The sequence below is a fragment of the Erythrolamprus reginae genome, chromosome Z (assembly GCF_031021105.1).
Source record: "Erythrolamprus reginae isolate rEryReg1 chromosome Z, rEryReg1.hap1, whole genome shotgun sequence".
Classification (NCBI taxonomy): Eukaryota; Metazoa; Chordata; class Lepidosauria; order Squamata; family Dipsadidae; genus Erythrolamprus; species Erythrolamprus reginae.
This window is the reverse complement of record NC_091963.1, coordinates 64,558,154-64,579,253: the sequence shown is the minus strand read 5'-3', so window position 1 is coordinate 64,579,253 and position 21,100 is coordinate 64,558,154. Positions and strand designations below refer to the sequence as shown.

Sequence of the window (21,100 nt, the reverse complement as noted above, 5' to 3'; positions counted from 1 at the left end):
AAACAAAACAAAACAACAAACAAAAATATCTAATGATTATTTTGTACATGTCCATCAAACACATCTTAGAGTAAGTCAATTTGACAGCTGATATGAGTGATAATGTAAGAAAATTGGTCTTGGTTATTCACTTAATTTACGATTTTGTTGTGCTTTTGACCGCTTAGAATCCATCATAGGTATAATAATACATTTCTTATCAAATTATTAATAATTTGTCTTAAAGAGTTTAACATTTATGTAAATTCATTTCTTTTTTTAAAATATGTATATATATTTCATATAAATATCTCATTTTTATTTATTTCTTATTTTTAACCATTCATAAAAATTGTTCCATGTTTTATAATATTTGGAGTCTTCTTTATTGTTTATTTTGAGTGTCATCATGTCTGCTTCAGTGCAGTCCATATTTTTTCTTAGTATGGAATCATCTGGTAGATCTTTCTGTTTCCAGAATTGTGCGGTTAAAATTTTGGCCGCTGTCAAAATATGTAATATTAAATAATATTGGGGGGTTTTTCATATTCTGATCTATGATGCCTCATAAAAATACTTCAGGTTTTTTGTTAATTTGAATTTTAGTCAGTTCCTCTATCCAATTTTGTATTTTACTCCAGAATTTCTTGATTTGTGGGCAGGTCCACCATATGTGTGCTGTCCCCAGAGACAGAGATAGTTGGACTGTATTTAGGCATGTTTCTTTAAGATATTGCATTAGAGGAAATGTAGTGAAATTGCACTCTGGGTAATGTAGTTTTACATGTGACCACATTTGTGTATTTCTATTGGCTCTGACTCGGGATGAGGGGTAATTAGAGAGAACATTCCAGTGGGCCTTTGTCTTCACTCATTAAGCCAGCTAGCATGTAGATGCCACACCCAGAGCTGGGGTCAATTCAATCTCTTTTTACCTGCACAATGGGAAAGATTATACTGCAGAAGAATCGCCTCATAACTGTGAGTTATTGTGAGAATTCCTGTAATAAAATGATCTGTGATACCTCTTTGTGCTGAGTTATCTGACTGGGAAAGTTGAACCTGTCCCAGAACAGTAAAAAGAGAAGAAATTCATGTCCCTTGGCACAGCTGCAAGCCTTCAAAGCAATCACTGCTGCCTTAAAGAAATAACCTGTTTTAAAGAAGTAATCAGTCTACTAAAAAAGATTAACCTCCCTCTGTTTCCCTGCAAACTTAATAGCCTGAAAGAGGTCTGATCCCTCTTCCTGATGACCAGAAGCTTTAAATTCCCATTCTGAGGTTGCTGCATGCTATGTCACTGTCTTCTGAAGCCTTAAGAAACAGAATCGACTGACAATGAGTCAGTCGAGGTGACTGGGGCTAAACGTCTTTGCCCATCTGTCTGGGAGGAGTTTGACTTGGTGACACCTGATGAAGTGGACAAGGCCATTGGAGCTGTGAGTTCCACCACCTGTTTACTGGATCTGTGTCCCTCTTGGCTGGTTTCGGCCAGTCGATGGGTGACACGGAGCTGGGTCCAGGAGATTGTCAACGCCTCCTTGGGGAGGGGGTCCTTTCCGCCCCTTTATAAGGAGGCGTTTGTGCGCCCCCTCCTCAAGAAGCCCTCCCTGGACCCAGCCGTGCTTAATAACTACCGTCCAGTCTCCAACCTTCCCTTCATGGGGAAGGTTGTTGAGAAGGTGGTGGCACTTCAACTCCAGCGGTCCTTGGAAGAAGCCAATTATCTAGGTCCTCAGCAGTCTGGATTCAGGCCCGGCTACAGCACGGAAACTGCTTTGGTCGCGTTGATGGATGATCTCTGGCGGGCCCAGGACAGGGGACTGTCCTCTGTCCTGGTGCTCCTTGACCTCTCAGCGGCTTTCGATACTATCGACCATGGTATCCTTCTGCGCAGGCTGGAGGGGTTGGGAGTGGGAGGCATTGTTCTTCAGTGGTTCTCCTCCTACCTCTCCGGTCGGTCACAGTCAGTGTTAGTGGTGGGTCAGAGGTCGACCCCGAGGTTTCTCCCTTGTGGGGTGCCTCAGGGGTCGGTCCTCTCCCCCCTGCTATTTAATATCTACATGAAACCGCTGGGTGAGATCATCCAAGGGCATGGGGTGAGGTATCATCAATACACCGATGATACCCAGCTGTACATCTCCACCCCATGTCCAGTCAACGAAGCAGTGGAAGTGATGTGCTGGTGCCTGGAGGCTGTTGGGGCCTGGATGAGTGTCAACAAACTCAAACTCAATCCAGACAAGACGGAGTGGCTGTGGGTTTTGCCTCCCAAGGACAATTCTATCTGTCCGTCCATCACCCTGGGAGGGGGAATTATTGACCCCCTCAGAGAGGGTCCGCAACTTGGGCATCCTCCTCGATCCACAGCTCACATTAGAGAAACACCTTTCAGCTGTGGCGAGGGGGGCGTTTGCTCAGGTTCGCCTGGTGCGCCAGCTGCGGCCCTATTTGGACCGGGAGTCACTGCTCACAGTCACTCATGCCCTCATCACCTCGAGGCTCGACAACTGTAACGCTCTCTACATGGGGCTACCTTTGAAAAGTGTTCGGAAACTTCAGATCGTGCAGAATGCAGCTGCGAGAGCAATTATGGGCTTCTCTAAGTATGCCCATATTACTCCAACACTCCGCAGTCTGCATTGGTTGCCGATCAGTTTCCGGTCACAATTCAAAGTGTTGGTTATGACCTATAAAGCCCTTCATGGCACTGGACCAGAATATCTTCAGGACCGCCTTCTGCCGCACGAATCCCAGCAACCGGTTAGGTCCCACAGAGTCGGCCTTCTTCAGGTCCCGTCGACTAAACAATGTCGTCTGGCGGGACCCAGGGGAAGAGCCTTCTCTGAGGGGGCCCTGACCCTCTGGAACCAGCTCCCCCCTGAGATTAGGATTGCCCCCACCCTCTCTGCCTTTCGTAAACTCCTTAAGACCCACCTCTGCCGTCAGGCATGGGAGAACTAAAACACCTCCCCCTTGCCCATGCTGTTTTGTTGATTGATTGACTGTGTGCCTGTTTTTTATATATATTGGGATTGTTTTATGAAATTACTAATTTTAAATTGTAATTAGATTGGTGGGCATTGGATTTGTTATTGTGTACTGTTTTTTATTATTGTTGTGAGCCGCCCTGAGTTTTCAGAGAGGGGCGGCATATAAATCCAATAAATCTAATCTATCTAATCTATAAGAGAAAGGAAATTCCCCCCACTTCTTTCCCCTCAGTTACTGCCTTGGAAAAGTATTGCTCTAATCTGTTCAGCATAAAGGAAGAAGGGGGGCACGTTTGCATTTAAAGACTATTATGCTTGCCTGTTTCAACTATTTGTAAATCTACAAACTCAGAGTCTTTGCCTCTCTCCACAACACTAACTAAGAAGCCTATATGAAAGTTATGCCTGAGGATTGAATGCTTGTTCTAGAAAACAGCACATGGCTCCCTTCAGACAAAGGAATTAAAGGGCCAGTGCACCTAAGCCTTTACTAGCAAAGAAGCATCGCCATCTGGTGGTCACACTTTGAATCTCAGTTAAAATATGCCAAAGCTTAAAATATGATTGCCGCCTCCCTCTACTGGCCACCAGCTGAATTTTGCTAAACACATTAAAGCCAAACAAGCCAAGTGTAGCCCACTACCAAGCCTATAGCACACCCTGTTGTCCAAAGCAAGCCAAGCATAGCCTAACATGCCTGTACAGCAAAGAGCAAAGCCCGAGTGCCTCCCACTCTCAAACACCAACAGCACCCCCTAGTAGCCAAAGGGCAAATTGCAAATCTCTTCCCCTTAACTGCAGCATAAGAAGAGCAGGTCGCCCTAATCAATTTTGATGCAAATGAAGACACTGATATCATGGAATCCTTCCCAATTGAAGAAGAAACATTTGCTTTGACAGAAATACAGAACTACTTGCCCAATGACAACACAATCTCTGAGTTTAACCCATACACTTCAGAAGAAGCAGGGGCAATTCAGAAAAGCTACAATTTGAGATCAAATAGAAAACTTACTGAGACCGTGCAGGACCTAACTATGGAATGGGACAAATACTACCAGAACTGTCAAACACTTGGGAAGAGATTATTACACTTCTCCGACATTAAGGAAGAGGACATTTCCCCAGATAAAATTCAGTCACTACATACAGATTGCAAGAAGACTTACATATCTTGGAAAGACAGTGAATGTCAGCTAAGTAGCATACAAAAGAAGCTGCAGGACAAGAACCTGCTGGAGAGCCTGCAACATCTCCAGAAGAAGAACAAGGAACAAGAGAGGTCTTTCCTATGCAAATTTCATTTTCTCAACCCCGAGTTTCAGCCCCATAACCAGCTTCAAGCAGAAATCCTGACAAGCAGCAAGGATACACACAAGCTGTTTTATCCTTCATGCACACCATCACCACAGCCACCTAGAATCTCTACACACGTCTCTGAGAAATCCTCCTCAGCACACATCCAGGGCACAACATATAATAAACCCACATCAGAGGCATCCTATCGCTCAAAGAAAGCCTCCTCCTTTCACTCCAAGACAGCCCAGTCTCATGCAAGCAGCAGTGTCTCATGACAATCTTCCAGCCGTAGCCATACATCCAGAGCCTCGAGAGCAGAGAGTCTGGTCAACGAAGCTGCAAAGGCACGAATTGAAATACAGGTAGCTAAGGTGACCCTAGAGCTGGCAAAGCAAGAGCAATTAAAAAAGAAAGAAATGGGCAGGTTACAGGCTAAACAAGTCGAAGAGACAGCCAGAATTCAAGCCGAACTTGATTTTTTGCAGAGTGAAAGAGAGGCCAGGCTAACGATAGCGAGAGCTGCCGCTCTACTAGAGGAGATTCAGATCGCTACCCCCAAGTTCAACCCTATAGAGTTGAAGGAAGAGGACCCAAACAATCGAGTCCAGACCTATATAGATGAACAAAACTCACTACGTCAAGAACGATTCCAACAGCCTGACGCAACAAAGTCATATGACATTGCATGCGCCGGATCGCAAGATTCCCTCCTCACTATTACAAAGCTTACCTCGATGGATCCATTGTGTCTATGGAAACTCAGACACCAGCAGCCATTAATATTGGCTGCACAGCTATATGCGATGGATCACCAGTGCCTCGGTCATGCCACCACATATACTTAGCCAAGGTCTACCCAGCGGGACACCCAGGAAAAGCCATGAACATGTATGTAATACTGGACTCGCAGAGCAGCAGGCCATTAGCTAAACCTGCATTTTTTGACCTTTTTGACATTCAGACTGAGGAAATTCGCTACATGCTATCAACATGCACTGGATACCAGTGCACGGCGGGGAGGAAAGTAACTGGATTCTGTATAGAATCATTAGATGGAAGAGAAAAGTTCACACTGCTGCCATTGCCAGAATGCGACAACATACCGGGCGATCGCAGGCAGATCGCGACACCAGAAGTAGTAAGTAGTATACCTCACTTGAAGCACTTAGCTAACCTTTTTCCTCCCTTGGACCCCAAAGCAGAAGTCCTGCTCTTGTTGGGAGCAGATGCCCCTGGACTTTCATATACCCGTGAAGTGGTTAAAGGCCCAAAAGGCCAGGCAGAAGCTCCAATCGCCATCAAATCTGTATTTGGATGGGCTATTTTCGGAACTGCCTGTATCAATAGGATGAGAGCCCCTAATCAGGTGAACGCATCTGCGACCACCGTTCTCAGCAATGGTAGAGCATCCCACCTGAAACCATGCCAAGACCACTTCACAATTTCATCAGACAACCCAGTTCTAGGGGCGGCAGTGTTCCAAACCAGCAAAGAGGACAACGACTTAGGCATGTCGATAGAAGATAAACATTTTCTGCAGCTCATGGAAAAGGAACTTAAACAGGACAATAGTGGTAGCTGGGTTGCACGGCTGCCTTTCCGCACACCCAGACCACGCCTGCCTGACAACCTTGAGCAATCTCTCTCTTGCCTCTTTAGTCTGAGAAGGCTCATGAACAGGAAGCCCAAGATGAAAGCTCACCTGGTGGAGTTTATGGACAAAATGATCCAGAACAGACATGCCAAACTCGCCCCATCCCTGATTAAGGGCGAAGAATGCTGGTGCCTGCCATTCTTTGGAGTGTACCACCCACAAAAGCCTGGGCAGATAAGAGTAGTCTTCGATGCAATTGCTCAGTTCCAAAACCTTTCATTGAACACAGTCCTTCTTACAGGACCCAACCTTACCAACAGCCTGCTAGGTGTGCTTATTCACTTCAGGAAGGAGGCCATAGCCTTCATGGCTGACATCCAGCAGATGTTCTACTCATTCCTTGTCAGAGAAGATCACCGCAATTTCCTGTGCTTCCTGTGGTTCAGCGATGAACAGCATGACCAGCGGATCACAGAATATAGAATGCGAGTGCATGTCTTCGGTAATGGTTCTTTACCTGCAATTGCCAACTATGGCCTACAACACACTGGTCACATAGGCGAAGCCAAACACGGTGCAGATGCTAGATGCTTTGTCGAAAGAGATTTTTATGTAGACGATGGTTTGAAATCTGTACCTACTCCAATAGAAGCCATAGACCTACTGACAAGAACACGTCGGATGCTAGCAGTAGCAAATTTTAAACTGCATAAAATAGCGCCCAATAGTGAAGAAGTGCTGAAAGCCTTCAATCCCGAAGACCACGCCAAGGGACTGCAAGACCTCGATTTCGCAGCTGACACTCCTCTTGTACAACAGAGTCTTGGCCTGTGCTGGGACTTAAAGAAGGACGTTTTTACCTTCAGAGCCCCAGCTCAAGAAGCTGTTTTCACAAGGAGAGGAGTACTGTCATCAGTAAATAGTCTCTTTGACCCCCTAGGGTTTGCCTTGCCTGTAACTATCAAAGGAAGGTTCCTTCTACGAGTGCTCTCCCAGGATGCCAAAGATTGGGATGAACCACTTCCGGAAGAGCAGAAACAAAAATGGGAGTCATGATGTGGCTCCCTGAGTAATCTTCAAAATGTCAGCATACAACGTGCATATGTTCCCATCTCGCCTGCCACCGCGTTAAGAAAGGAGCTGCACATCTTCCGCGATGCATCCACACAGGCAATAGCAACTGTGGCATACATCAGAGTCTATGGTGGGGAGGGCGACATATACATTGGCTTTGTTATGGGGAAGGCGAAGCTAGCACCACAACACGGTCACACCATACCAAGATTAGAGCTCTGTGGTGCAGTGCTACCTGTAGAACTCGCAGACTTGATAACCAAGACAATAGACCCCGATCTACAACCCACCACCTTCTACACGGATAGCAAGGTGGTACTCGGCTATATCCACAACCAAATGAGACGCTTTTATCTCTATGTAGGCAATAGAGTGGACAGAATCAGAAGATCATCGAGTCCAGAGCAATGGCATTTTGTGCCAACAGATAAGAACCCTGCAGATCATGCCACACGATCCGTGCCTGTGACCAAATTGGACGAATCCACCTGGGTAAAGGATCCCGAGTTCTTAATGTGCCCTCAGAATCTGACACCACAGAAATCAGAACATTACAACCTTATTGATCCAGACCAAGATAATGATATTCGGCCTCAAGCATCTGTACAGGGCCAAGATATATCTATCTTTACTGCCTGCTCAGCAACCATGATCAAGGAAACAAGGAAACTCGACCTAAGACCACTCACCTTCAAAACTTTCTCTAAATGGAAATCTATTGTACGGGGGGTAGCAGTGATCGTATGCTTTCTGCATCACAGAGCAACTGCACAGGTAGACATTAGGGAAAGCTATACCCAAGCAGAAAGAGGGATTCTACGGGACATACAACAAAGTGTCTACTCCATGGAGTTTGAATGCTTAAAAGCTAAAAGACCAATTCCAAAATCGAGCCCACTTCTGACTCTGAACCCATATCTTGACAGCCACAACATGCTACGAGTTGGGGGACGTTTGAGCAAGGCTGACATAGACTCAATTGCAAAACACACCATCATCCTTCCCGCTCGTCATCATGTAACTAACTTGTTAGTACAACACCATCATGAAGCCGTTGAACATCAAGGCAGGCACTTCATTGAGGGAGCGGTTAGAGCTGCAGGAATCTGGATCGTGGGAGCCAGGAAACTCATTTCAACCATCTTACATAAGTGTCTGCATTGCCGCAAACAACAAAGTAAGACTAAATATCAGCTGATGGCTGACCTGCCACCAGAACGTCTAAGCACTGAGCCGCCATTCACTTATGTTGGTCTAGATGTTTTTGGCCCATGGTCAGTATCTGCTTGTCGAACCAGAGGTGGTCAGGCTCACAGCAAACGTTGGGCCGTCCTCTTCACATGCCTCAGCATTCGAGCCATCCACATTGAAGTTATCGACTCCATGGACAGCTCTTCCTTCATTAATGCACTAAGAAGGTTCCAAGCTCACAGAGGCCCAGTCAAAGTGTTCAGATCTGACCGAGGGACAAACTTTGTGGGAGCTTGCAAAGAGCCTCAGATCAATGAAGGCATTCACTGCAACACAGCAATTGATAATTACCTGAAAGCCCAAAGCTGTATATGGGTATTTAACCCTCTTCATGCATCCCATATGGGAGGAGCATGGGAAAGAATGATCGGCACAGCACAAAAAATTTTTGATTCCATGTTGACTAAAGTACCCATGCTGAGAAGTGAGGTTCTTACAACCCTCATGGCAGAAGTGTCCGCTATCATCAATGCACGACTTTTTGGGGCCACTCTCTTCAGATCCAGAAAATCCTACTGTCCTGTTGCCAGCCACCCTGTTAATGCAAATGGCCGGCTCCACAAGGGATCTTTGTACCCAAGGACAGTTATAAGCAGCAGTGGAGACAAGTTCAACTGCTGGCCAACATCTTCTGGAAATGATGGAAACAAGAATACTTGATCACCCTTCAGGTCCGCCGGAAATGGGAGACCACAGAACCAAATCTCGAAGAAGGGGACCTCGTCCTGTTGAAAGAAAAGGACACACTGCGGAACTCTTGGCCTATAGGGCTTGTGTACCAAGTTATGCCCAGCTCCGACGGACTAGTGCGCCAAGTTGAGGTGCAAGTCGCAAAGCCACATGACTCAGGCCACAACTCAAAAACTCTTGCCAAGAAACTCTACATCAGACCAGTCACCGACCTTGTCTTGCTGAGAAGAAAGACTGAACTTCAAGACTGAACCTCAAGCTCTGCATGCCTTGTGTCTACCTCAGTGTTTGCATTGTTTGATGATATGCTTCATTTACCATTGTTATTTAGTTCAGATAGACTGTTATGCTATGCCCTTTATTTAGTCAATTAGATAGTTATGTTACATTGTTTATACGATTCATTGTTTATCTTAGTAAGATAGTTAAGTTGCACTATTTAGCCTATATTTTTGTTTATTATATTTGCTAGTTAGTAGTGGAATTTTACAAATTCCAGGCAGAGAGTGTGCTGTCCCCAGAGACAGAGATAGTTGGACTGTATTTAGGCATGTTTCTTTAAGATATTGCATTAGGGGAAATGTAGTGAAATTGCACTCTGGGTAATGTAGTTTTACATGTGACCACATTTGTGTATTCCTATTGGCTCTGACTCGGGATGAGGGGTAATTAGAGAGAACATTCCAGTGGGCCTTTGTCTTCACTCATTAAGCCAGCTAGCATGTAGATGCCACACCCAGAGCTGGGGTCAATTCAATCTCTTTTTACCTGCACAATGGGAAAGATTATACTGCAGAAGAATTGCATCATAACTGTGAGTTATTGTGAGAATTCCTGTAATAAAATGATCTGTGATACCTCTTTGTGCTGAGTTATCTGACTGGGAAAGTTGAACCTGTCCCAGAACAATATGTGAAAATAAGTCCCTGCTTTCTCATTACATCTCCAGCAAATTGGTTTTAGTAAAGGGTACATTTGCGCCAGTCGTGCTGGTGGGAGATGCCACCTATAATACATTTTTTATATATTTTCTTTGTAGGCGACCGATTTGGTTAATTTATAATTTTTATTCTAAATTATGTCCCATTTATCTGAATTAATATCATATTCAAAATTTTTGTGCCAGCTTTGGATATTCCCTTTTAAGTTATAACTCTGCATTTTGTGTTTTAACAGAAAGTTCTATATTCTAGAAATCATTTTTTTATCTTGGCCTAATATTATCAAGTCTAACTCTGATTTCTTTTTTAGTATTCCTCTTTTTCTTTTATCTTCTTCAAATCTTGCTTTTATTTGCATTAGTGGCCACCAATCAATTTTAATTCTTTCACTATCTAATTGTGTATTTGTTTTTAATTCTCCTCTTTCATTTAGCAAGTCATAATATGTAATTAATTTTTTAGTATCAATCATGTTGGGGTGCATCGTAGCCTCCATTGGGGAGAACCACCCAGGAATTTGTAAATAATGCTGATTTTTTATTTTTGTCCATATCGCATTTATGACATTTCTGACTATGTCTCTTAAAGTAAGTTTTTTATCTTTTCCGTCCATAATAAATATGTGCCAGCCCAGATGTAAGTCATGTCCCTCGAGCAGAAGAAGTCTTTTATTTTTTAAAATAATCCATTCCTTGAGCCAAGCTATTATTGCTGCTTGGTGGTAAAGTTGAAAATCAGGGAGTCCAAAGCCCCATTGCCTCCTGTTTTCCTGTAAATAGGACAATCTAATTCTTGGCCTTTTCCCTGCCCATACAAAATTTGTCAACATTTTATTCAATTTTTCAAAATATTTTTTATTTAAATTAGTTGGGATTGTTTGAAAGAGATACAATAATTGTGGGAGGATTACCATTTTAATTGCTGAGATTCTACCTATCATTGAAATAGGTAATTTATTCTATTTAATAAGTTTCCCCTCTATTTTTCCTAGTAGTTGTGGATAGTTACCATCCTTCATTGTTGTGGCTTTTGCAGTTATATTTACAGCTAAGTACTTAATTTTTTTTTCTATCTGGATTCCAAGTTTTCCTTCCAATTTTTGATTTTCCTTGTCCATTAATTTTTTAGAAATTATTTTAGTCTTTTGTTTATTCATCTTTAAACCTTTATTTATTTATTTATTTATTTATTATTATTCTTTATTAATCAGATTTGTATGCCGCCCCTCTCCGTAGACTCCGTAGACCTGCTACTTTACCGAACTTGCTAATCTCTTCTAAAAGTTTTCCTCCAGTTTCTAATGGTCCTTCTATATTAAATACTAAATCATCAGCAAATATTAATAATTTATACTCTTGATTTTTAATTTTAAGACCTTTTATATCTATTAGCTCATACTTGAATCAGAAGAATTTCAATTGCTAAGATAAATATTAAAGGGAATAATGGGCATCCCTGTCTAACTCCTTTCTCAATATTTATATTTTTTGTAATGTCGCCATTAATTATAATTTTAGCCACTTGTTCTGTATATAAAGTTTGTATAGTTCTATTGAATTTTTCTCCAAATTTCATTTTTATTATTTGTTGTAAAAAAAAAATCAAATTCAAATTATCAAAGGCCTTCTCAGCATCAAGAAATATTAATGCTATGGATTTTTCCAGACGTAATTCATAATATTCAAGAATATCTAATAGCATTCTTGTGTTGTTTCCAATATTTCTGTTTGGTAAAAAAACATTCTGATTGGGATGAATTATTTCACTAATTATATTTTTCAACCGTTCCGCAATAATTGTGGCAAATATTTTATAATCATTATTAAGTAGTGAAATGGGCCTGTATTGTTTACTCATATGTTTTTTTATTTTTATCTTTTGGGATTAAAGTAATCAATCCTTCTCCCTATGATTGTAGCTTCTTCCCTTTAATTATAACTTCGTTAAAGGTCACTAATAATAAACTTTTAATAGATTCCTGCATATTTTTATAAAACTCATCTGGGCCAGGGGTTTTGTTATTTTTCTGCTTTTGTATTGCTCTTTCCAATTCAGATATTGTAGTATCCTCTTCCATTCTATTTCTATATGGTTCTGATATTTCTGGTCTGTTTGCTTGATCTAAATAAGCCTGTGTATCACCCTTTTCTATTGTATCTTTTTTATACAGTTCTTGGAAATATTCCATAATTATTTGCTTTTTCTTCTCCATTTCAGATTTTCTATTCCCTAATTTATCTTCAAGTTGTTGTATATATTTTCTTTCTTTTTCTTTTTTTAGTTTATATGCAAGCCATCTACCAGGCTCATTAGCATGTTCAAAGTAATTTTGTTTTGTTTTCTTTTTTATGGATATTTCTTCTTGTAATGCCAAATTCATTTTATGAATAAGTAGGTCCTTTTCTTCTTTATTTTTCAAATCATTAGGGTCATTTTGCAATTTAATTTCTAATTCCTTTATTCTACTTTGGAGATTGTTCATTTCTTTGTATTTATTTTTGTTTTTCTTAACAGTATATCCTATTGTTAATCCTCTTATATATGCTTTTGTTGTATCCCAAATATTCTGGATAGTGGTGTCGTTGTTCCAATTAACTGATAGAAAAACGTTTAATTCTTTTTCAATCCATTGTTTATATTCTATTTCTTGTATTATTTTAGAGTTCATTGTCCATCTAGTTCTTTTTTTTAGCTCTCCTTTAATTATTATTGTTACAGGGTTATGGTCAGCCCATATGTTAGGTTCAATTTCCACATTTATAATATCCATTTCTAACTCAATATCTGCCCATATCATGCCCAATCTGGACCACGATTTATATGGATTGGAAAAGTATGTACACTTTTTTTGTTCCAGGTTTCTCTCTCTCCAAATATCTTTTAGTTTATACTCACTTACCATGTTAAAAAATTCTGTCAGTAATCTTTTTCTATTGTTTATTTTCCCTGTCTCCTTATAGTCTTTTTTAATATCCAATATCGGATTAAAATCTCCTACAATGCAGATGTTTTCCTTTTCTAACTTCTAAAAATAACATATAAGGGGAAGGAGATAATAATATTGAAGCAAGTCCCGAGAAGAATTTGTGAAAAGAGGAGGGACCTCCACTATTTGACAGCAAAACTTATTAGACGCGAAATTCAATTTAGATGGTTGGTCCCGGAGGGGCTAATCATTAAATTGAAAGAGAAAAAAATAACTACCAAAATGACCAAATAAGCAGATAGATTTATCAAAGAATTCTTAGAGGGTACCACAGGGTCAAGGTCACAAAGTTTAGAAGAGAAAGAAATTGAAGAAGAAATAGAGGAAGGACAGATAGTACAAAGAGAAGATAGAACAGGAACACTCCGAGAACCAAGAAGCACCAAAAGAGTAAAATAAGAGGGGAATCTCAATATGTAAAAAACTCACAGAAAAAAAGAGGTCAAGTTTTTAATAAACTAAACAAGCAAAAGGTGTATGCACCTTCCTTGTATGCAGGAATTCCACATTAGACAAAAAGATATAAAATATTTGGAAAAACCAAAACTAGGCAAACTCTTTACATCTCTAGCAACAGAAAAGAAAAGAATAGCAACATATATTAAAAACTGCTTAACCCCCCAACAAATCTATGCAGATAAAGAAGGAAGAATTTTAATTATCTAGATTACAATAAATAAATAAAAATAACTTATTGGACCCAAATCAGAATGGCTTTACTGAAGGCAAATCATGTCAGACTAATCTCATTGATTTCTTTGACTATGTCACAAAGGTGTTGGATCAAGGTGGTGCCGTGGATATTGCCTATCTGGACTTCAGCAAAGCCTTTGATACGGTTCCACATAAAGAGCTGATAGATAAATTAGTGAAGATCGGACTTAATCCCTGGATAGTTCAATGGATTTGCAGCTGGCTGAAGCGTAGACATCAGAGAGTTGTTGTTAATGGCAAGCACCATTCCCTGTAGGCTGCGCACGCCTGCGCCAGCGCACCCCAAAACGCCCCGCACGCACCCTTTTCCAAGGGCACGCACGAAGCTGTGGCTGCCCCCCCCCCACACCTCTAGCCCCCTTGCACCCCTGGCTACTCGCCGCTGCCCCCCGCCCGCCTGATCCGCCTCTCTTTCTCCTCCACTGCAAGAGAGGCGGGGCAGGCATTCTCACAGCGGGGCCCGGCAAAGGCTATTTTCAAAGTTGGACGCGCGGGCCAGCGCGCGCTCTCCCCATCCCCCTGCCAGCCTGCCCGGAACATTCAAAGTAAGAGAGAAGGGTTTTCTTATTTTGAATGTTCCGGGTGGGCTGGCAGGGAGATGGGGAGAGTGCGTGCCGGCTGCCCCCCGCCCGCCCACCTGATCCACCTCTCTTTCTCCTCCGCTGCAAGAGAGGCGGGGCAGGCGTTCTCCGAAGGCTGGCAAAAGTGATTTACAATGTCGTGCGCACGGCTGGCGCGCACTCTCCCCATCCCCCTGCCAGCCCGCTCGGAACATTCAAAGTAAGATCGAAGGGTTTTCTTATTTTGAATGTTCTGGGTGGGCTGGCAGGGAGATGGGGAGAGCGCACACAGGCTGCCCCCCACCCACCCGCCCAATCCGCCTCTCTTTCTCCTCTGCTGCAAGAGAGGCGAGGCAGGCGTTCTCTGGAGGCTAGCAAAAGTGATTTACCATGTCGGGCGCGCGGGCCAGCGCGTGCTCTCCCCATCCCCCTGCCAACCCGCCTGGAACATTCTAAGTAAGAGCGAAGGGTTTTCTTTTTTTGAATGTTCTGGGCGGGCTGGCAAGGAGATGGGGAGAGCGCACGCCAGCCCGTGTGCCCGACATTGTAAATCACTTTCGCCAGCCTCCGGAGGACGAGAGTCAGAGCGACAGAGCAAGATAGAGAGAAAGTGAGAAAAAGAGAGAGAGAGAAGGAGGGGGGAGAGAAAGAGATAGCAAGAGAGAGAGAACGAGAGAGAGAAAGAATGAGAGAAAGAAAACAAGAGAGGGAAAGTGAGAAAAAGAGAGAGAGCAAGAGGGGCAGAGATAGAGAAAGAGAGAGAAGGAAAGAAAGAGAGAGAGAGATGAGAGAGGAAGGAAGAGAGTGTGAGAGAGGAAGAAAGCAAGAGAGAGAGAGAGAGAGAGAGAAAGAAACAAAGAGAGAGAGAGAGAGATGAGAGAGGAAGGAAGAGAGTGAGAGAGAGGAAGAAAGCAAGAGAGAGAAAGAGAGAGAGAGAGAGAGAAAGAAAGAGATGAGAGAAGAAGGAAGAGAGTGAGAGAGAGGAAGAAAGCAAGAGAGAGAAAGAAAGAAAGAGAGAAAGAAAGAAAGACAGAAAGAAAGAAAGAAAGAAAGATGAGAGAGGAAGGAAGAGAGTGAGAGAGAGGAAGAAAGAGAGAGAGAGAAGAGTGGAAGGAAGAGAGAGAGAGATATGATAGAAAAAAGGGGAGAAAAAAAGAGAAATGAGAAAATGATTGAGGCAGAGAATGACAGGAAAGAGAGAGAAACAGAGAGAGAAGTGACTCTTGATTTAAAGCATATGGTATAAGCACTTAAATAATAACAGAGAAAAAAATCCAGCCCTCACCTGTTTTTATTAATAGTTTTGCTGGTTGTTTTAGTTTTAATAGTAATGGATTTTGGGTTTTTTTAATTATTAATTTCTTTTAATAAAAAAGAAGAGATTTATTCATTCATTCGTTCGTTCGTTCGTTCGTTCGTTTATTTATTTATTTATTTATTTATTTATTTATTTATACTTCATTTATACTATCGCACATACGTGAGTGTCCACACCCATAATTCAATGCCTGGGGACAGCAAAAATGACCCTCTGGAGGCCTGAACCAGGCCATTTACCAACCTCTGGTGAGCCCAGTAGGCCCCTTTTTTACCCTCCCCAGGTTTCAGAAGCCAAAAATATCCTCTGAGAGCCTCCGGGCAAGTTTAAAATCAGCTGGCTGGCACACACATGCACATTGGAGCTGAGCTAGCCTAACAGCTCTTGTGCCAGCGGATATGGCTTCTTGTGCCACCTATGGCACCCGTGTCATAGTTTTACCATCACTGGCCAAGGGAAAGGCCGTTTAGTCCTCTGGATGTTTCAGGGAAGCTTTCCTGAAGCCCTGGAGGCAAAAAAATATCCCCTATTGGACAAACCAAGTTTAGAAAAGCACACTTCTGGTTTGCCGTTGTGCTGGGTTTTTTTGCACAAGCTGCTCTAGGCTCTGCCTTCAGCAATTTAAAACACCCTTCTGCCCATGAGGAACAAAGGGCGAGCATCGATCCCTGCCTCCATGAAGGCAGGAGCATGTTTTAAAATGCTGCCACAGGCCATTTAAAACACAACTGCCTCTCTGTTGTAGGGAATGGCAAACAGCATGCAAAGTGTTCTGGAGGGCTGGAAGAGGGGATGCCATGTTTGCTAATAGCCAACTTGATAGAATTCTTTCCTCCAGTCTCATTTTTTTTATGGCACCTCTCCCCAACCGCAAAGAAACAGAGGGCTGTGTCTTTGGACACAGCAGGGGAGGGGACAGCAGGAGTGGAAGGATAGAGAAGGGCCAAGCCATTTGATAGCTGAAAAGCAATGTCTGCTGCAGGCTGGGCTAGAATCCCTTGCCTTCTGGGAACTTTCCCCACACTTTCCTTTGAGAGTCCGGATGGCTAGGGCCTCTGCTTCTAACAGAGCACATTCCCAGTTGGCAAGACAGGTTCATTTTGACTGCTTCCCTCCCACCAAGCACTTTCTTTTTTTGCTTTTCCTTCCCTCCCTCCAAGCACTTTCTTTCTTTTTCTCTTTCTTTTGCCTTTTCCTCCCATCCCCACTTGTGTGTGCTCCTTCCTTCTCTTCCTCCTAGAACCCATAGAGACATGCTTGGAGGAAGGGAATGGAAGGGAGGTGAAGAAAAAGAAAGAAAATTGAAAAGAAACGAAGTGGCTTGCCACAGAGCTGCTGGATTCGAGAAGCAGTCCAATCTTCTTTCTTTATATTTCTCTCTTCTTGGCAGTGAGAGAACGAAGAGAGTGCTCTGGCCGGTTCTCGGAGATCACCCGGCACACCCATCCACTAGCTTCCCAGGCAGTGGCACCATCTCGGAGGCCAGCGGAGCTCCATAGGAAGCCCCGATGCTTCCCAGCACACGAAGGTCCCAGAGCTGAATAATAATAATAATATAATTTATTAGATTTGTATGCTGCCAATCTCGGAGGACTCGAGGCGACTCACAACAACAATAACAATACAATACAATACAAATCTAATATTAAGAAAAACAAGTTAAAACCCATTATTACTAAAAAATACCAATCAATGCTACACAATCACACCACACTCAAATGTTACAAGTCAGAAGGGAGGGATTAGTCCCTCCATGCCTGGAGACATAAATGGGTCTTCAACATCTTGCGGAAGGCAAGGAGGAGCAAATCTCCAGGGGGAGTTGATTCCTGAGAGCCGGGGCCACCACAAAGAAGGCTCTTCCCCCTAGGTCCTGCCAGATGACATTGTTTAGTTGATGGGACCCGGAGAAGGCCAACTCTGTGGGACCTAATCAGCCACTGGGATTTGTGCAGCAGAAGACGGCCCTGTAGGTATTCTGGTCCGTAAACTGGGAAAGCAAGGGGGAAGGGCAAGCATGTCCACTGTCATGTACCATCCCAGAGCGCAGTCTCCAGACTAGCAGGGCCCTTGGGGCAGGGAGAAAGTGGCATTACCTGGAGAGCCAGTGGATGAGTGTGCTGGGCTGTCTCTGAGCACTGGCCAGAGCACTTTCTTCCTTCTCCCACTGCCAAGAAGAGAGAAAGAAAGAAAGATTGGACCACTTCCCGAAGCTGGCAGTTCTGTGGCCAGCTGCTTCACTTCTTTGCAATCTTCTTTCTTCCCTTTCTTTCTCTCTTCTTGGCAGTGGGAGAAGGAAGAAATTAAAGAGAACCTTTAATTCTGCTTCTCTTCACAGAGAGATGTTTTCCCTCCTTCCTCTCTTGCTCCATTCTCCAGCTGCAGCGGTTTTAAAGCTAGCAACCAACCCGCCCTCCTCCAGTGATTCCCCCCCTGCCCTGATTTCAAAACCATCAGACAAAACTGCAAAGCAAATATTTCCCACGCCCGCCTTCTGTGACTTGCTCCAAAACTGTGTGGCTTGGAAGAGCAGTTGCTAGGCAAAAGAAGAGGGCACCTTCTTATGATAGCTATTAGGAAAACAATTTATAGTTCTGAGTAGCTGCTTATCTTACTTGAAATGCAGTTTGTGAAAAAAGTGAAAGCTTGCAAGTCAAGAACTAAACATTTTACAAAATAACCTGACAACATGCACTGTTTTATTAAAAGTGTTCATCTTTTTGTTCTTTTCCAAATGAAGATGGGAAACTTATTATTAACCCAAATTCTTGCTTTATCTACCTTTCTGTACTTTCAGGTATGCTGTTTGCCTTACAAAACTATGTGGATGTAGGAGATTTTACCGTGCTGTATTTGATAATATTTCCCTTAATTTAATTGTATATGATCTGAAGACATTCAAATTGTTTTTTATTATTTCAACAGATCCCCAAATAGCCTCTAGTGAGGTGGATGGGGTGAATCTCGAAGAAATACGAGAATTTGCCAAAACTTTTAAAATCCGACGCCTGTCTCTTGGTCTCACTCAGACACAAGTCGGTCAAGCTCTAAGTGCCACAGAGGGTCCAGCCTACAGCCAGTCTGCCATCTGCAGGTAACAAAATGTATAGTCTGTCCTCCATTCTCCAACCTTGTTATTTTAAGGCTTATAACATATTGCCTTTATATTATAATTTTATCTATACGTCCAGCAGCCAAACACTGACATATTTTATCACCTGGCTTTAACACAATTTTCATCTTCCCACCCCCACAAATTTATTTATTTAGGCAAATAAATATATTATGGAGTTGACCCTGTGGCTGATGCTATCAAATACCAGTTAAGCTTCTTAAAGGTAAAGGTTTCCACTGTTCTAGTCATGTCAGATTTCAGGGGATGGTGCTCATCTCCATGTCTTAGCCAAGGGAATCAGCATTGTCGAAAGACATTTCTGTGGTCAATATGGCTGGCAGGACTGTACTCCAAGCACACAGAACACCGTTATCTTCCTACCAAAGTAGTACCTGTTTATTACCTGTATTTGCATGCTTTCAAACTGTGCATTTTACTGTTGTGAATTCTGAATAATTATTTCATGTGCCTACCTGATATGTTTCAGCCTGTAATGCCATAATCCATGTTACCCAAAAGATGTTCATGGTGATTTTTGTAATGCTGTTAAGGTGGGAGGAGGGGAAATGAAAGAAAATATTTTTGGGGCTTTCTAGAATTAATTATATATCTTCCTAATGTGTTTCAAAAGAAAAATATGTATTTAGAAAAAGGAGAATAATATTCCATAGTGAGTGAGTGAAAAATCATGAAAATACAGTAGCCTTGATAGAGTTAAAATATCTTGAAAACAAAGCACCTACATCTTCATATATGTATTTACTAATTCTATGTTTATGCATGAGGTAACAAACCCACTTAGGTAACAGATTTTTTCTCTTGGGCAATGTAGTCTTATAGTTTTCCTCCATCAATGAGAGCCAAAAAATGAACTCTAAGTTCATTTAAGTGGATCTTGTTCTTTGTGATCCATGAAATGCTCTGTTTTTTTTTATCTGCTCGTTGTACTTCCTAATGTATTCCCCATAGTATGGCAGTGTACCTTTCCTACAGTTTAAGAATAAGGTTATAAATAACATCAGTATGGGGTAGTGAGCTTGCAGCTCACATTTTGCTCAATGGTTTTCCATAAAACCCATTGATTGTTGTTAAATACAAAAAGCTCCATAGGATCCTCTCACTTCTATGGTCTCCCCTACTGTTTTTTCTTATAAGATTCTTTCCTACAGAAAATAACCTTTATCCAGTGTATACAAGGATACCACTGCTAGGAAATTTATTTCAAGACTTAGAGACGATTATATCAAAGATCACATACAGAAGTACAAGTGTTAACAAGACCTTTCGTGAATATGAATCTGGTTTTCTCATTATTTAAATTTAATGTAATTTATTTTCTCTATGGCTAGTTGATAAATAAAACCAGAACTAGCAGGATTTTTTAAAAAGCAATGTGTTCAGTATTGTTATGTTGCCTTACTTTATAATAATATCATGTCTTAATACAGAACATTAGATTTTCAAACCATTCATTGGTTTTTTTATTTTGATTTACCTGAGATTTGTAATGGGAGTGGGGGGGAAGCTTACTGGCTAATACAGATTTTAAAGACTCAGGAAGCTTGCTGTTAAAGCCAAGTATCGGATAACTCTAGGAATAAGGAAGAAGGCAGCTTGAATAAAATATAGCTGTTTATTCAAGGACTATTGTTAAAACAGTAACAACTGATCTAAGGCTGACAACTTCCTTATTTATGGGAAAAGTTGCAGGGGGGAGAGACAATAAACTATCCAAGTCTCCCGCATGCTGGCTGTTTAAGTTCAAACAATCAGACAGTTGCCATGGCAGTTAAGCCAGGATTCAACACCCCTCCCCCCTTAAACTGCACAGACATATTCCTTCAAATAGGTGGGGATCTGCCAGCTCTGCCCAGACCTTCTCAGAACTGGGGCCAGAGTTGATGGAGGAAAAGATTGAAGGGTGCTGCTCGCGCCCTCTGCCAGGCCATCCTTGGAGATGAGATTGGTGCCGGTGGAACCATCCTAGCAGGTGAAGGTGCTGGCGGAGACATTAAGGGCGAGGGTGCAATCGGAAGGCTGATTGGAGTAGGTAAAGGTGGCATAGTAGGACGCTGGGTGGTATCAGGTACATAGTTGTGAATCTGGTTTATGTGCCGCCACCAGATTCAACCATCTGCTAACAGAACCTTGTAGGAGCAAGGTCCTTTTATCTGAGAGTTGTGTCTGGGGACCCACTTAGGCACAGTCCCTAAGTTCAGTCCCTAAGTTAAGGATGGAGATGATTGAGTATGGTTCTTAAGTATCATTCCATTAGAAGTTCAGTGGGACGTAGGCCTGTAATTTGGCATGGAGTTGTATGCTGGGCAAATAGGCAGGTGGTTAAGCTAGCCTACCAATTAAAGGTGCCCAATTGACTTAGTGCCTCCTTGAGAGACCTCACAGACTTTTCTACTAATTTCTACTAATTCATTGGTGACAGGGTGAGTGGGGGTAGTTTTAGCATGACACATCCCCATCTGAGGTAGGTAAGCCTTGAACCAGAGGAAGTAAACTGTGATCCATTATCTGTAACTAATACATCCGGAATGCCATGTGTGGCAAAGATTAAGTCCAGAATTCAGATAA

General features: G+C 42.3%; 1 protein-coding gene across 2 annotated transcripts in view; it reads left to right on the top strand.

The window, feature by feature from the left end:
• POU6F2 (POU class 6 homeobox 2) overlaps positions 1-21,100 on the top strand; it is a 639,429-nt gene that overhangs the window by 594,676 nt on the left and 23,653 nt on the right. For both annotated transcript variants that reach the window (XM_070767398.1, XM_070767397.1), the window contains exon 8: positions 18,325-18,493. In XM_070767398.1, coding sequence (XP_070623499.1) covers positions 18,325-18,493 — 169 coding nt within the window. The remainder of the gene's footprint in view (positions 1-18,324; positions 18,494-21,100) is intronic.